This window comes from Andrographis paniculata, unplaced genomic scaffold, assembly GCF_009805555.1.
Source record: "Andrographis paniculata isolate CXL003 unplaced genomic scaffold, ASM980555v1 Contig34END, whole genome shotgun sequence".
Taxonomy (NCBI): domain Eukaryota; kingdom Viridiplantae; phylum Streptophyta; class Magnoliopsida; order Lamiales; family Acanthaceae; genus Andrographis; species Andrographis paniculata.
The window spans coordinates 2,364,012-2,382,833 of NW_026137567.1; the positions used below are offsets into that span (position 1 = coordinate 2,364,012).

The 18,822-nt window shown below is 34.6% G+C and overlaps 1 protein-coding gene and 1 long non-coding RNA gene across 2 annotated transcripts; both read right to left on the reverse strand.

The window, feature by feature from the left end:
* Window positions 1-1,975: 1,975 nt before the first annotated feature.
* LOC127248856 (uncharacterized) lies at window positions 1,976-3,629 on the reverse strand. Its single transcript, XR_007838180.1, has 3 exons — window positions 2,582-3,629; window positions 2,374-2,421; window positions 1,976-2,214 (listed from the first exon to the last, which is right to left on the reverse strand). It is a non-coding gene; the product is annotated as an uncharacterized LOC127248856 (long non-coding RNA).
* A 666-nt stretch (window positions 3,630-4,295) lies between these two features.
* Window positions 4,296-17,830, reverse strand: LOC127248639 (uncharacterized). The gene is made up of 13 exons (XM_051271093.1): window positions 17,584-17,830; window positions 17,263-17,421; window positions 16,559-16,810; window positions 16,315-16,434; window positions 15,647-15,727; window positions 14,847-14,942; window positions 14,283-14,378; window positions 8,327-8,380; window positions 8,041-8,244; window positions 7,474-7,599; window positions 6,989-7,054; window positions 5,643-5,942; window positions 4,296-5,056 (listed from the first exon to the last, which is right to left on the reverse strand). Exons 1-13 carry the CDS (start codon window positions 17,644-17,646, stop codon window positions 4,583-4,585), a joined length of 2,091 nt encoding a protein of 696 aa, XP_051127050.1. The 5' UTR covers window positions 17,647-17,830; the 3' UTR covers window positions 4,296-4,582.
* Window positions 17,831-18,822: the final 992 nt, after the last annotated feature.

Genomic DNA, 18,822 nt, shown 5'->3' on the forward strand with positions numbered 1-18,822 from the left:
TCTTTCTATGTACTTTTTGAATGGATCCTAAACTAAGTATCCGTTGACCCACACGAACAAGTGAGGGAGTCTTCCATGTAGTCTCTGCAAAACACAACAAAATTATACTCCCTCCGTCCACCGTCAATTTATCCATTTTGCCATTTTAGTCTGTCCATCGCAAATGTATCAATTTCTTTTTTTTAGTAAATGTACCTTCCACTAAAATATAAAATTACCCAATCCTTTATATAATATTACACAAATGCAAATAACACCACTTAATACCATAAATGTTAAGGGGTATAATAGTCTTTATGTATCAATCAATTGTACCACATATCAATATAATACCAATATACTAAAATCTACGTGCAAAAAGTAAACGGATAGATAGGCGGTGGACGGAAATAGTAACATACTCTAACAAAAAATAGTATATTTACCATACCCCACCAAAATCAAACAATTATGAAACATGATCCCTACTTCCAAACGGATGTTGCGACTAAAAATAAAACAAATTGCAAACAAAATTTTCAACCCGAAAAGGATGCTTCAATATTTATTCAAAAATGACATCGGGTAAAGTTTTTTTTAGGATTTCTAGTAATGAAGAAACAACAATTTCGAAAAAAAAAAAACCCAACAAAATAATAGAAGTTTGTCACTGCAACCCCTCCACGTCTTCCGACAAAAAGAACTAAGATCAACCACCAGAGACCGTGAGAACAATAATCGAAAATAAAATTTAGCGGCAAAGGAGAATGGGGAATAAAAAATCATAGTCGTTTTGCTACATTGAGCGGGAGAAGAAAATAATGAATCGAACCTTTCGTTAATCGAATATGGATGTAAAATTTTTATGGGCATTTGGTGAAAGTTTTATTTCATTTATTTAATAAAAAAAATTATTAATGAGTTTAAAAACAAAGGGCATAACGGCCACGTTAAAAAATAAATTAACTCCGTTAGCAACTATGGAGTCTTTGCAATATATTTGTAATACATGGGGGTTCTAATATGATTTTTTTAACATTGAGAATTTCATGCAAATTTATTAAAAAACAAGTATGGTATATGCAATTTACCCTTATACATATCCATCAAAGTACCACTGTTAACCAACGATATAGATTAAACAACTTAAACAAAGAGAATTAGGGAGTGCAGATGTAGCCGTAGGAATTAATAATAATAATAATAATAATAATAATAATAATAATAACAATAACAACGCAAAATAGCATAAAGCTTTCCTGTAATTTTTTGAATTTTCTAAAAATCCGTCATTGTCCTAAAATTTCATATTACCTACTCTTTGTTTCCAAAATATTGCAAAAAACCTCATTCCATTAGGACTTAACACCGGATGTATCTCATGCGCCCCAACTGCGACTTTCAGTACAAAATTTGATATATTTGTTAGGTGAAGTTATTAAAATACCCTACATGTTTAATTATATACAATCTATTCTCTCCCTCCACAAATTCCAACCTATAGTCGAATAAACGGGTCCAACACCACCGAAATCGGCGCTCTCCCCCACCATCACAGTCCTTAACTGTTATGCTTGTTCCAGTAAGTTGGTTTCGCACACTGCATCACCTATTTGTTTTGATTTTGTCCTTTTTTTGTCGCTATTTTTTTTCAAAATTCCTATGTTGTTCAAATCGGGGAATTGATTCTTCATTACTCCTCTTTTTCCGCAACTGGTAATTCGGTGATAGTTCGGTGTGAAATAAATTTCGGTGAGGATCTATTTTGGACAATTTTGCTTCGGTTTGTGGGTTGTATGAATTCTTTGGGTGCTTTTTTGCAATGGTTAGTTGCTTTTGGTAACTAAGTGTCAAGAAAATATTTATGTAGGTTGAAATAAATTTGAGAAATTTTGAATCGTAATTATGTTTTACCAAGGCCATTTTGCTTTTTTTGTTCAAACAGGTTGGGTTCTTTTGAATTTATTTTTGAGTTTGCAGGCAATTTTATGGTAACGAGGGGTTTCATCCATCGGAGAATCTTCGTCAGGCGAATCCACCACGCCCTCAATCATAAACAAAGTATATAAGCTAACATTCCCCTCCATATCCTCGCTCCCTTACTCTTTGTTATTGGAGTCTTACTCTGAATTGTCACTTTCTACAGCATCCTCTCATTGGCCCCTCGATAAATCCGCACATCTTCTCAATATTCATCGGTATCGATGTTATGATTGTCATCCTCATCACACTCATCTACACAGTAAACGAATTTATCAACAATGTAGTTATGAAGATAATAAGTAAATTTTTTCATTTCTCAAAGCTTGATTTTTTTCATATAAAATTGTGAGTTGATACGTATATAACAACAAGAAAACTAGAAAAGAAGTCAAAAATGGTAGCAGGTCTTACCAACAGGACTAACATGATCCGCATCGCGCCAAGTATAAACTCTCGTTCCTGCACAGTAAAAGAATTTATCAATAACGTAGTTATGAAGATAAGAAGTAATTTGTTTCATTTCTCAAAGCTTGATTGTCTTTTCATATAAAATTGTGAACGTAAACGTATATAACAAGAAAACTAGAAAAAAAAAAAAAGTCAAAAATGGTGGTCTTACCAACGGGACTAACACGCTTCGCATCGCATCAAGTATAAACTCCTATTTCTTCACTATAATCAATCCACGCCGGTACGTCAACACCCACGTACTCGAAACCCCTATACGTATCATCGTCCCCATGGCTCTCCTCATCGTCACCACCACTCTTCTCGTCCGTTTGTGACCGTGCAATACATTTTCCTTTTCGATCCGTTTGTTTCTTGCGCGGATCAAATTCACCAGTTAAGTCCTCAACTCCTTCGATTTGAAAATCGTCATTCTTAACCCCGAAGACATCATTCATGACCATTGCATCGTCATCTTTATCATCTACACTAGTGCCACCACCACCATCCCATCGTCCTTGTCATCCTCATCATCACTACCATCCTCATCGTCCTTATCATCACCACCATCCTCACCGTCTTCGTCCTCCTCGACAGCCGCGTAAACCAACCTGCTACTTTTCTATACTTCGTCATGCCATTCAAGAAATTGTACACCCGTTTTCGGCTTTCCTATGAGACATCCGTACTCATTGTATATCATCATTGGCACAGCTTTGTCATCAGCATATACGGATTTTACATCCTTGCTGTAACGAATTTTGAACATTTTCAAAACATCTTTATCACATCTAATTGTATAAATTAGACCCCGAAGATTCGCACCATAGTTGTTAATGGGGTTCCAATGTGTGGGCTCTATAACCCCTGCCCTTCCACCGATGCGTGTATACATATTTAAGAGAGCACCATAATAAATCTGATCCTTCTCTATACCTGGAAACCAAACAGGCCTGCTATCCTAACGACGACATGAGCCCTCACACTCAGTATACCCATTGATCCATATATAAATAGTCACTTGATTATTCATTATTGGGGGGACCACTATCCAACTGTGCAAGAAATTTGTGGCCGACAAAAGAGTCAAATTTTAGAACGAATCAAATTCCATCAAAATTAGTAAATCTTTTTCAAAGATACGACAAAAAATGCAAAATAAATAAATAAAAAAAAGATAATCTGACCCAAAAAGACAAAATTACAAATGTTTTCAAGAAAAGAACGCAGTTGTGCTTAACATGTGGCCGATCACATGTCATCACTCATATAACCAAAATTAAACTGTCCCGTAAAGAATGATCTGGTGATATGAAAATGAAATCGTGATCATGAGGTAACAGATTCAAATTCCAATGCCTCCATATCTTGTCTTACATTGCAAAGGGCAAATATTTAACGTTACTGCCATTTGGAAAGGAGAGAATATGCAACATTTTAAAAAATTATTAGTAGATAATATAAAATTTTAACACCAGATGAATTTTTTAGCAAATTCAAAAAACTATGAAGAAGAAATTTATTTTATTTTGTCTAATAATAATAATAATAATAATAATAATAATATAGTAGTATTTTTTATAATTAATGTTGCATAGACAGTGGAGAGCCTGTCTGCCTATCACTAACTAATGCACGGTTCCTTAACATGAAATCTTAGCTTTCCAATTGAGGTGTTACAATAATGAATGTATCCAAAATCAAACTTGAAATCAATCAATCTCAAAAGCTAACTAAAAAAAAAATAAATGTATCCAAAATCGATATATCTCGTTATTAATCTCCCACGCCTACAAACAACTACAGCTACCATTACCATATATGATTCAGGCACATGTGTTACTCTCATCTCCAGGGCTATCGTATTATAGAATTAGTCCAAAATCTACAAAACCAAACAACAATTAATATATGTCGTATATATGCATTGCATATACCTTACACCATTTTGCCACTCGGGTAGGGTAGGATAGGGTAGGGTGAGTAGGTACCACAGCATTTCTTACAAATAGCAACACTCTTCTTCTTGTATGCCCCCTTAGATGATCATGTTAGATCCATTTATCTATCTATCTTACACCAACACCAAACGTTTGTTTCTTCTCTATACGCATATGCATCATCCTTCCCCGGTAATTAAGGATTTCAGAATATTGATTTGATTTCAACTTCATTATAGCTGACCTGATGATACACGCGGCTTTCCCTTTCCTGAATTCAGGTATTGAGACACAAACAACACCCCCATCACCACAATGAGGCAACCCACAAGCGTGCTGAAGAATAAGGCACCTGGTTGCCTCGTCTGAACAAAACCATAGACTCCATTGGAAGTGACAAGAATGAGATCTGTCAATCCATCATTTGAGAAATCGTCAGTCACCAAAGCATGTGAAGGGGGTGCAGGAAGCTCCACAGTTGCTAGAGTACTTCCGCCGGGAGACAACACAGCAGCTTCTTGATCTCCTGCTGCAAGAATCATTAGTTGGGGATCGTGTTGGCGCAACGGAAATGCCTTCAGCGTGGGGACAACATTGGACTCCACCATTCCGGAAGGTGAGGGAAGGTTAGACCATGTAGCTCCAGTTAACTGCTGCCAATTCCAGACAGCATCGTGCCCATGCAAGCCGGGAGAATAAGATGTTACCTGAAAATACACACTCCACACTTTATTCGTGGATTCCAAATCTGCATTTTATATAGTCACACTGCAAGATAAATTCAAATTCGGTATTCAACAGCAATGGAGCTCAAGAACAATAGGTAGGAACACTTCAAGCTCATCAATTGTATGGAATGGAGTACCATTTTCGGAAGTTTAATCAAGTGTTTTTATTCGGTGTTTTCTGAATATGCATTTGGATCGAATCCTATAACTTGATGGATGTATGAATCTGACAGGCCTAATAGAGATGGTAGTTTGCAAAAAGAAACTGACAACCTAATTTGCTCTCAATTTAATAATGAATTTGAAAGTACCAATATACCAAATTAGAAAGGTAGCACAACTGTATGGAAGATTTCTAACACATTTATAATATATATATATATTACATATATTTTGGATTATATAAAATATCAAACACTTCAATTCCCCTTCCGGAAAAAAGAAAAGACTTTTAGAAGTCAACCTGTAGAGTTAACTCAAACTCCATTTAAGAAAAAACCATGGCAGGATGAGCATTTCTATCCTAAGATTGAATGACGCATAAGAGAAGAAACAACCAGCATACCTCTCCACGATTTGTTAGGAAGATAACATCCCCATGACTTCCCTTCCTATGCCTATGACCGTCATTTCTTGGTATAAGAATTGGTGTTGCAACCTCCAACGAGCTCACATCTGCATGTCTACCAAAGCTTCTCGAGAACTCTCCATGCTGGAATAAATTGAACGGTGCATGATGACATATGGAAGCATTAAAAAGCTGTTCTCGAACTGGGACACCAGATGTTGCAATAGCCCAACAGGGACGCAAGATTTCCATGGATCCACTCACAACACTCTGTTCAGCACCATTTGCTCCAACAGCCTTTAGAAAGATTAAGGCAATGCTATCATCAGTAAACTAAAGAAATTCCGTGTTACTTGACTCGAATCCTCTAGGGTCGATTAAAAAAGCCCTGCCAATTATTTTATGATTGCATGCAACACAGCTGGCTAGCCTTAATGATAGCTTAATCTGAACACGTTAAAACCATAGGATTAGGATTTTTACAGCAAAGAAGGTTATGTATACGAAAAACTGCTAAATAGAATTGACCAAGTAATTAGTTGGTTCTTGAGCATTGGGTGTGTACAACGACCTACAAAATAAGGCGTATGCTTCTTATAGCCTTTTTCAGTCTCGTACTATTCTGCAGTGTTTTTTCTTCCAAAATTATCAAATTAAACACCTATTTTTCAATTAAAATATTACACAAATCATCAATCTTTCGTTCAAAACATCACATCGAACACTACCCAAATCCAAACATTACAGAAACACACCCTGAACACCACAGTTCCTACTGAGGAAAATCATATGTCAACCAGCAAACACCTTCCAAACTACCTAATCTGCATCTTCCTAAAAATCATATCCTCACAACTGAATATAACACAGCCTCACCTAAAATTATGGAAGAGTTTGATAGAGAAATCACATATTAAGGAGTGCAAAATACTAAGAATTAGAAAAGCAAACTACGAAGCATAGCTGTTAATGGTGTATAGAACATTTCTATGTTGGTACTAAATATATTTGACCGTCAAGAAAGCATCCTCAACTTGATCAAGAGATTTTCATCCTAAAATCAATTAGTCCAACACTTTAAAACGTCACATATAAAACTTATTTTCAATTCAAATCATCGTATCCATACTTATTTTCCATTTGAAACATCACTTCCAAAACTCATTTTCCATTAAAAATTTTCCAAATTCAAAACAACCAAATGCACCCTAAAAAACACTTAAAACACAAACAAATATACCCTTAGCTTGTTCTAATCTGTAGAGTGACATGATCTATAGGAGAAAAAGAACTCATATGACAGACACTAGAAAAACCTTAGAACAATAGAACTCAAGTCTCACCTGGACATGATCGAGAACACCATCTCCATTAATATCAGCATGAAGACCACCTTCTTGTAAATGTAGCTGGATAAGTATTGAAAGAAAGATTAAACAAAATGTTGTTCACTTTGATATGAAAAATTGCCAGGCAAACATATTTGAAACAAGTAAGTCATATTATAAAAAAGTGCAAAGTGTTTTAAAGTTTAGTTTTCATATGGTTACTAGCATGAACTCCTTCTGAAAGCAGCTTTATAGAATGATATAGTACAAAACTTACATTGCTTCAAGACTGCTTCAGATGCAAGCTAAGAGGCAGAAAGTTTGATGTTAAGATGGGAGAAATTGTGTTATGGCAATATCATCGCTCTTGCTATTGAGTGAACGTTACAAAAATAAAAAAAAATAAAAAGGAAACATGACCAGAAATATAATTTCCAAGGTTTCAATACTTTTTTCAATCTTCTGAACATGAAGAATCAAACCTTCATTTCTGATTTTACCTTGCAAAGAGTGCGCCCGGATGCCAAATGAACTGCTTCAATCCCTTCTTTCTCATGAGCAACAACAACATTAGGCACCCACCAGAGCTGAGTGTAATTTGTTATGGTAGGTATATACTGGACATGCTATTCAATAAAACAAATAAACTCATAAGTGAAGAATGAAATAAGCATCACCGGAAAAGCCAAATGAAAATATCAGAATGGTTAACAAATTACACAGATTTCAACCTGCTCAATCAGATTGCAGGATGATAAATGTGGACAAACAGAACTCATCAATTCAGTAATAGAAAAGCTGCAAATTACTACACATCCATCTCAAATTCACAGAAAATATGTATAAATATGCATATCGTCTATATGGAAGAGAAAGTCAATAATTATGGACCAAGACACTTTTCTTTGAAAAGAGTTCATTGTGTCATGAAATGATATCTAAAAGGAATGTTATCATCATATCCATCATGTTTCATAGAGATTCACTCTTAAGAGCCAAAAAGATATAGAGTGAATAAACAGACTTTCCAAATTATATCTCATTTACAAAAGTGTTGGATATATCACCTTCTTTGTCTTTGAAGATTTAGCAATATTAACTGCCTTGTCAATGACATTTGATACTTTCTTTGTTACATCCTTTCCAGGAGAATGCTTTTCTTCAGGTTTGTGAAAAGGATAGGTGACAGACTTTCCAGGTATTTTCTTCAGTGCTTTCCTCTTGTGACGCCTGAAATGCGCCAACTTCAGCAAAGTGTCCTCCCGACGATCCTGATACATCAAAATCACAAGTAGGCTTCAAATCTACTGTCAAATTTTACAACAGGAAGAGAGATTTGTCGCACACTCTTACCCAGTAGTGAGGCATGACTCCAAGAATGGATTCTCTGAACTCCCTGCACTCAAACTAATGCAGGAAACATTTAAAAGAGCTCAGGATAAATTATAATATTATAGTTCAAAAGTTGAGAAATGCAAATGTTTTGTTAATAAAATGCCTACAATGATAAAGGTAAAATAATGCACAATTAGAGGTGTGTTTACTTGTTATTTCCATCACAATTGCTTGCTATTCTATATACCAATTTCCCTCCAAAAACAGCACATCGGACACCATTTTTTCAGTAAACTTCACATAAAACTATTTCACCTCAAAATATGTCACAAAAAAAAAAAAAAAAAAAAAAATTCCAGGTAGACACACCCTTGATCTTACATGTTTTCAAATTCAAACAAGATAATTATTGGAAAAAGGAACAATCTCAGTTCTTTATATGGTTAAAACAAAATAAAATAAAAAAACAACAGTAAAATCTCATTTTGACCATCACAACAAAATGTAAGACTTAGTTGAAAAAGTAAGTTTGTGTTCAATTACCTTTCAGAGGCAGCAAACATAATGCCAACATTTTCTGTGTAAAATATTTTTTTTGCAATGTACAAGGCATTGTGTATATTTGGTTTGATTTGTTGCCTTTTTTATGTATAAAAATAAACCCACATTACTAATTGCAAGAACAAAAAGAAGATAGAACCTCGGATATCAGGACCAGATATAACGTAATTATTGCTTGTTAATGTGAATCAATCAATTTCAGTTCTCTGAATTGAATGCAAACACAATATAAAACATAAATGACCATAGCAAAAACTCCCCAACGTAGAAGATATAAATCACATGTTCCAAGCTTGTCATATCCATGCTTGATAGTTGATAAAAGGAAGAAGAAGGGGAACTCTAAGATTTTGCAAGAATATTAGGAAACTGATCATTGGAAGATACATAGCTAGTAATAACAGACCCAGTAACACCTCAGATGAAGTAACACAGTCTTGATAAATTTTGTCCGCTCATGAAACCCCAAATTAGAGGTAACACGTATTGCAGCTAGATAAGTAATAAATAATTTCATCTCAGAGATACTAACAAGATATAGTTCTGAAAATAACTACTCAATCCAAATCAGTTCACAGGTTACTAAAGCCATAGCTCGATACTCAGCGTCAGCACTAGATTTAACAATACTGTTTGCTTCTTATTCTTGCATTAAATAAAATTAATACCAACAAAAATGAAATATTGGACACAGAACACCTGTAAAATGGTGATCCTGCCATTGAGCATCACATATTCATCAATTTTGGGTGTAGCCTTGATTCATATACAATATTCTTTGAATATGGGTGCGTTTGGTTGCAAGTTAAGACTTGTAGGTGGAAGTTCAGTTTACTTTTGAGTAACAAGATGTTCTTTGGCTGTAATTTAGTTTTGATGTAACATATATTCCATTAAAAATAACTTTAAAATATGTTGTGAATATTTTAAAAACTATACTTCCACAAAACATATTCAATATGAATATGATAGAAAGCAAAATCGAAAAGCATATGAAGTTAAGATTAAAGAGAAAGTGGAGTCTCGGCCGATGCTTATGTATTGACGACGGAGATGGGCTTAGACCTGTTGTTCGCAGATTTAGATTTTATTTTCTCTTTTTTTCTATTAGTTGGCCTTGCCCTTTAGTTATTGAATTGACTTATTTTATTTTTAGTAAGTAGGGTTTAGGTAATAGTATTTACGGACTAATTAGGATTGAAGACTATCATTCTGGAATTTTAGAAATAAAGTAGCCGTCAGGCTTTGGACAAACGGTTGGTACCGTTCAATTGTTTTTGAATAAATGATTGATATCGTATGATTTTTCTTATCCTTTGTTTCGTTTCTATTGATTTGACCTTCCGGGGCTAACTCCGTCGTCATAGCAACAACACGATCAACAACGGAATGACTGGACAAAACTTGAGACTAATCAAGCCAAGATGAAGAACATAAAGGCCGCTAACATCCAAGTGGTTGAGATCATGGTGACTCTCACTGAATTCTCGAAAGTGATTTTAAAACCCTTTGGATTGCAACAATCGGTGATAGCCACTATGTGGAGGATAGCACCACGACGGAGGGTGGCATGCTTCCGAAGATCTCCCAACAGTTTCAATATTATGTGCCTACGGGGCATGAAGATTGGATGGGAGAGCCAGTAGATGCACCGATAGAAGAGGGGACCTTAGCATTTTTCTTTGTAAAGGGCTTCCTGAGTCAACGGACTATGTGGTCGCATGGAGTGGAACTGTGTGCAGAAAGAAGGTAACAATATTAATCGATAATGGCGCTAGTCACAATCTTATATCTTCTTTCTTAGTATCCACTTCACGATTATCATCCGATCGTACAAAAAAATTTTTAGTTCAGTTAATGGATGGACAAAGATGGGAATCCGAAGGATTATGCCATGATGTTACGGTCTCATTAGAGGGTTGTGTGGTAACAACCAATTGTTTTGTGTTTCCCTTTGAAGGTGTTATTTTCGGTATAGCTTGGCAAGCCACGTTGGACGATGTTCAAACAAATTGGGAACTCTCACTATGTCCTTTGAATGGAAGTGCAGCAAAATAGTGTTGACGGGTGATTAAACCCTAACCCAAAAGATGTTGGATCAGGCCCGTGAGGGAGGAAAACAAGAGGAAGATCAAAACTAATTTCAGTTCTCATACTTCGACCTTGGGGACAAGGTTAATTCGAAAATGGATGAAATTGATAGAAAGCAAAATCGAAAAGTGTATGAAGTTAAGATTAAAAAGAAAGTGGAGTCTCGACCGATGCTTGTGTATCGACAATGGGGATGGATAAGCCTATTCTTTGCGGGTTTAGATTTTATTTACTTTTTTTATTATTATTATACTATATTTTGAGTTGGGCATGCCTTTTAGTTATTGGGTAGACTTACTTTATTTTTAGTAAGTATGGTTTAGGTAATACTCCCTCCGTACCGGCTACGGTATCCTTTTTACTAGTAAACGCGAGAATTTAAGAGTGGTATAGTTAGTAAATAATTAAGAATATATTAGTGAAAATAATTATTGTATAATAAAATTGACTTTAGATTAAAATTAAAATAACTAATTAGTCTAATTAAAATTAAAAAAATTTAAAATGAGATTACAGTGTGTAATTTTTTTCCAAAAAAGAAAATGACGGAACAAGTGGGATAGACGAAAATGAAAAGATGGACACAGTAAGTGGTACGGAATGAGTAGTATTTAGGGTTGAAGATTATCATTATAGAATTTTGGAAACAAAGTAACCGTCAGGCTTTGAGCAAACGGTTTGTAACGTTGATTGCTTTTGGGCAAACGCTTTATACCATTTTATTTTGCTTATGCTTTATTTCATTTCTATCATAATATCATTTTATACAAAATAAAATTTTATATAATATAAACAAATAAAAAATTATATATATTTGTAGATAATTTACATAAATTAGTTGATAGAAGATAGAGAATTGATTTATATAAATATATGTTTATTTAGGAGAGAGGTAGAAATAGTAAATTGCAAGTGGATCCCACCTTAAAAATTTTGGGCAAATAGTTGACATAAAAAAAAAAGTTGGGAGTACAAATGTCTGCTCTAACTTGTAATCAAACAAACCCAAGCTTGCGAAAGGCATCCTAAAGAGGAGTAAATGGAGACACAAAAATTAACTAATGCTAACAACATAGAAGATCTCCGGACAAGAGATAGTTACATAAATAATTTCTCATCTGACTTGCAAGAAAGGTTTCTCTAGAGGTAGAGGTAGTAGGGAACTTTTTTTCCTAGAAAATCTAGGAACACAAGACTAAATTAGAAATATTGAATAATTCTTTTAAAGTCAAAACATATAAAATTCTAAAGAAAAGCAAAGGGTTATGATTTTCTAGATGTGGCGGAAAAATGCCTTTGTTGCCTATCTTGTTGAGACCTGTAGATTTTTTTATAGTTTCGAAACAAGGCAAGAAAGCTTTGGGCTAAGACAAGGGCAACTAACACGAGCTCTGGTTCATTCCTCAAGTTTCACAGAGGCTATACAAGATTTAGGGAGGCAAGCTGAACAGTACCAACCGAAACCTATACCCATACGTGGTATAGTAGTTAACCTTTCTGGAAACTCACTACACCCCTTGAGTCAAATTTAAAAAAAAAAAAAAATTAAGTAAAGAAAAGATTGAGTCAGAGGTCCGGGCCTATCCCTTTCTGGGTGGCCCAACATTTTAGAGATAGATAGTTCTCTCATTGTCGTTCTCCTTCCAAAAAAACAGTACTAGGGAAGAAAGTCTATGTCTATGACTAACTACCAAATACTTTTGCATTCAATGCAACCATTTCATCCATTGATGCTACATATTCAGTTCCAGTGGCAAGCGCTCACATAAATTTTAGCATTTTTTAAGGATCTTTGTGAATTAAATTGGTATGAGAAAAGTGCCCATCCCATGTAGCATTTAGCATTTCTCCTTGGAATGCCTCACCAATTACAATGATATATCACCCAAAATAGTTTGATGAGGATCTAAGATATCTTACAACTAATAATATCAAGCTAGGGTTGTCACCATGCATACTAGAACCTCGAGACGATAGACAAAACATAAAAGGCATGACATAACTAACAACATATGTGAGAAGACCAGAAAAGTTAAGCTAGATACGATCAAATAACGAATACTGTAATTCAAGCCAAAATATAGCAAGAATATAAATCATTAAAAAGATTTCATATTGTTTAAGCATGCCACTAGTTTAATTCCAAAGTGTAGGGATAATATTAAACTTAGACTTAATTGATGACATTTTTCAAAAAATTAACATTGACAAATCACCCTAGCAAAGGTGCAACAAAGTCAAAACCACGAGCAGGGGTGGCACGGTAAAGTATACCAAAAACTTTACATTACACTGTATACTGTATTGAAATACCGGTATGAAAAACTATCATACCGATATTGTATCGAACCATTCGGTTACACTATAAAAATTTTCATATTGATATTGTACCAATTTTTTGGCATATCATACCAATCTTCTAGCATATCGATATATCGTATCCCATAGCAAAAGCTAATATATTAAATTAACAATATATAGGGAAACGCCTAATACACCATCATTATGGGTTTACTCTCGTAGATCTAAGATGGATCTAATTTTGGGTGGTGTGACTTAATTTTGGGAGTCACTTGGTTGGAGACATTAAGAGATGTCCAAATTAATTGGAAAACTATGACTACAATTTTTGTGAGGATCGGAGAAGAAGTGAGCTTAGAACGTGACAAGTATTTGTCACGGAGTCGAGTGGATTTCACGCCCTCATACGCGTTATGGAAGTAGAATATTCAGCTATGGTTGTTGATTCGACTAGTTTGATAAGTATAGCTCCCCACCACAACCGTTCGACAGATCATTGGATTGTTTTACACCCTTCATCGGGCCCTATTTTCGTACGACCGTACTGCAATGGGAAAACACAAAAAGATGAGATCAAGAAGCTAATGGCTGACATGTTCTTGGTTGGGGTGATTCGCCAAGGTTCTAGTCCTAACTCCAGCCCTATGCTGTTGTTGAAAAAGAAAGATTGAGTTCGTGTTTTCTGCGTTGGCTATTGGGAACTTAACAAGGCAATCATTACGAACAAATACCCTACACCGACAATTTGTTACCATCAGGTACGAGTCTATGAGCCGGATGTGTTAAAGACAGCATTTCAAACCCAAGAACCTAATTATTTAGGTGCAAATAAACTAAACACTTTGACCAACAAGAATAACATCACTTGTCCCAAGCATTTTTAAAGTTCAAGTAAAGATCTCACACTACCCTTTTCAAGGGCCACATCAATGTTATCCACCTTTATCCTTTAGACAGTAAAATACATAAATGATAAGAAAAAAAAAAAGCGTGTAGCATTTCAATAAACTCATCAGCATACCTCTCCTGGATGACGGGTGTTTAAAGCATGAACATCAAGCTTGTAATTGTGTTGCGGAATCAACTGTGATGCATCAGAAGATTGAGCCTCAATGTTCTGCAAGATTAAATAATGGAATTCATCTTTGGGAAAAAAATGCACATCAAGAACAACCAAGATGGAAATCAAAAGCTACTTCATGAGGAAATATAATATACAATACAGACCAAGGATATAATTATGTTTCCCAACACATTCATCTAAAAAGTGAAGTGGTTTCTTTTTATAATTCCAAGCATCCACCATCGAAGTTTTACAGTTTCTGCAACAGGAAAATTACCAATAGGTGTTTGTATGCAAGTGGATAAGACATCTTCTAAACAAAGAACATTACTGAAATATTTCCCTAGCTCAGAGTGAGATGTGCCGATATTTTAGAACAGTAGTATCCTTTCAATTATTTTATAATCAAGTTCAGATATTTATGTATTTTTCATGGAATATTTACTTGGGTAATTTTTGGTGTTACACAAGTTTCCATATACAGGTAGAAGAAATTTTTCCCAATGAAAAAGTACAAATAACCTCCTTTTTCCGGCTCCACCGCAGTTCACCACTTCGACCAGCAAATGCATATAAAGCGAAGTGTCGTAAATCTACTGTTCCTGAACTATCAGCATCCTGAAAGGATCACAAATAACTATTCATATGGAATTGGAGATTAAAAAGAAAAAAAGAAAATTATAAACAATATGATATGCAAATTAAAACATAATAATAATAATAATAATAATAATAATAATAATAATAATAATGCAACTACAAAAGCTGGATACATTCAAACAACTATAAGAAAAATGATCTTCTCATGAATTTCAGGCAGTAATAACCAACATACATATATATACATATATATTAATAGAATACCATAAGCCTTGAATTAATATCAAAATGAAACCACCTATAACACACAAATAATATGTGATTAAGCAGTTACACTGCTGTGCCTCGCTAAAACCAGTATATCAACAGACTAATACAGCTTATTTCACATATACATCTTCCATTCAACAAGCAGGAGTCATCTCAATCATTTTTAGTTGAGTTTTATCATACAGTTTGTGCACGATACCCGGAATAATCTTGCTCACTAGTTTATACTACAATTGTTATGCAACACCAGGCACACTGCAATCTGAATTGATTAGTATAAGATAACAATGGCCAACAAGACCAAAACTCCCTTTCAAAAGATAAAACAATGTAAAGGCCATAAAGAAAAAGGAATCTTAAATGCTAGTCAAAAAACTGATCGTCAAATCAACTTAAAATTAAACCTACATGAAACATAATAATGGCAACATAAAGAAGAAAATTGTTCATACATCCTTTTCAGTGGCACTTCTTCTATGATCCTCAGCATTTTTTTCAGCCATCTCCATCTCCTCAAAAGGATCTACATGCATCTTTAAGAAGAAGAGAAAAAACAAACAAACAAATAAATAAATAGATAAAAAACTCCGATCAAATGGAACAAACATGCATGAAGGCAAGCGCACACAAAACATTGGCCAAATAACACTATATGATTTGAAATAATTCAGCATCCTAAATATGAGCATACAAGTGAGCACAAAGTAGCAAGAAGCTATTTCAATCAAAAAAGAAAAAATTTAGCAGAAAAAGAATACCCATAGAATTTGCAGCCGACAGCAGACATAACCAAGCTGATTTAGCAGTACTACGTTCTATTGTTTTAAGAATTAAATCCAAGAGAACAGAAAGAATTTGATGATGAAAAGATACAGTGGCCCTAAGGAATATATACTCATATGGTTCTCTGTAAAATAGAGATAAAATAACAAACTACACAGAATCATTATATGCGCACTTGTCTCTATAAAACAATTAAGTTGTAATTGCAGAAACACAGATAAAAAAAAAAAGCCTCCTAAACTTTCATTGACAAGTAATATGTGGTAGAAATCCACAAAGAAAAAGGGTAAATTTGATTTACTTTCTATATGTGACTGAAAAAAGTGAAGCAACATACATGGGGCTGCATCTCCATTCTTCCACCCACGATTACCAAGCCTGAATCTCCATGTCTCAATGTATAGTTACTGATAGAGATTGCAACCTCCCTATGATGAGCATTATGGGGAAATTCTTTCTGTTAACCAGTAAGAAACAAATTAGTAGAAAGAAGTATTATGAACCTGGCTTAATAGCATAAACATCTAACAGAAACAAAAACTATTATAGAGCATCAAAGCAGGCTAGAGTATGGCGTACACCTGAAGATTCACTTCCCAGAGCTTATTTTTGTTGTGATCAAAGCACATGACAGACCATCCTGATGTCACAACAACTAAGACCTGCTTTTGAGGTTCCCTTTTATTGTAATGCTTGTCAATAAATCCAGTTGCCATTGCTACTGCACGCCTCCCTGTGGCTATACGGAGTTTGTCAGGCAAAAGAGAGACCTCTGCCAGCACACGTGCTTCACTAAACCCTCCATCGACACGCCTCACATGAGGTTCTAAAACCTTAATAACAAAAGCAGCATTCAAGTTTATAGAGGAAGAAAGCTAAGTTTGATGGACAAGCTGCAAGCAAAACAGCGTGATGATTAACCAGAAAATGCAGGTAATTTGACAGTAAGAAGCATTAGATGGAGCTGTTTTGCAAGTTCTACCATGACAGAATTTATCGCCAAACATGGGCAGCAGTTGGGTGATTTCTATATATTATTATTTATTAGAGGTTTGAACAATATGATGCTTGCCATTCGGAGTTCAGGAGAAATCAATAATCACCCTATGTCAGGGTCCAAAAAATGAGATGTAAACATCCAGAACCTGGCTGGCATTTCAAGTATTGCTATAACTCTCCTCATGCAGACATCAAATAGAATACAGACACAAGCATAACACTCAACCAACAAAGATGGAACCGATTGGGATATGTTTCAATTCAAATGTAAGAAATTACTCAGAACCTGAATTTTTGCATCATGAGTAGCCACGAGAACCTCTTTCTTCCCATCGCCATTCAAATCGGCCACGATTGGTGGCGGGAGCCGTTCAGCCTCATACTTAATCGGATACTCATCAGAAAGATGGAACCAAGCCTCTTTGAACGAAAAGTCACCTTCGTGCTACATTTCATTTATCAACAGTTAATCGGCCATACCCATCGCATGCGCTCAAACAGAAAAGAAGCACAGATCAACTCATTCAAACATGTTTAAAAATAAAAATAAATCTGCCTCTAGGGCTTTTTGCAGGGTTGTACGAACTTCTCACAGTCACATACATACCTGTAGAGAGAAGAAAATGGCGAAAGCCGAGAGCATCAAAATTGCTAAATCTCGCTTCCTCATCTCCAAGAAGTAAATATTTTTTGCTAAATAACAACTGATAGATTTATTGCAGAGTTGAAATCCTATTCGGCTCGCCTCTTCCTACTATCTACTCGATCGATCGTTCGAGGGAGCGTTCTTCTGCGGTCAAACGTATCGAGTGCCGATACGGAAACCCGATTTGATATCGCTATTACTCGTATATTTTCCTTGTAATCCTTCAACTATCATTAAATTTCAAATGCATCAGCTGTTCCACGCCTGTCTGTATCTATTACATCCCTCTTAGCATAACTACTATTGTCTTTTTACCACGGAGTCTGTCTTATTTTTTTTATTTTTTATTATTATTAAAAAAACTCAAATGTCCTTATTATTAAAATATTGATATATCTTTAATATACAAATTTTAAACAAACATGAAAAAAAAATCTGATCGTTTGGATTTTGTTCCACCGAGATCATTGGCACACTAAAGTTAAGTTTCCGTTGGACAATTTTGTGATTTTTCTAGCATCATCCTCAATATTCTACAGATTAGAAATTCTAAATTATTGGTAAGTATTTATACTAATTATTTGTTGCTTTTAAATCATTTTCAGGGTTAATGTGTTTTAATAGCTTGTTGATTTTTTTACTATAGAAATGTCAAGTGAATAAAGTATATCTAGGGTGTGTTTGTTTGGGGGTTTGGATTTTGTATTGGGATTTAAATAGTAAAAAATTTGAATTTAAATAATTGTACGATGTGATATAAATATGTATTGATGTGATATTTTGAATGTAAAATTTATTTTTAATATAATATAAAAAAATAAAAAATAGGCGTTTGATTTGATTTTTTGGGGGGGAAAAATTTGTGTGAATAGTAAAAATTCACACAAATCCTTCATACAAACACACCCCTAGTATTCTTCTTGCTTGTAAGAATGACGAAGAGTTATATGAAACGTCGATAGAGTCAGATGTTACGTTAGTGAATATTTTTCTAAAACTAGAGTGAATATAGAAATACAGTAATAATAATTTAACGAGACTTCAATATAGGCCCTACTACAAAAGCTATTTGTTACTTTGGATTGCGACGAAGATGTTGCAAATATGATACCCATGCATATAGATTTGAAATTAACAATGGTTAATATGATAGTATTATCGAAAAATAAAGCAATCTGTTCAAATCATTATAGGTACTGT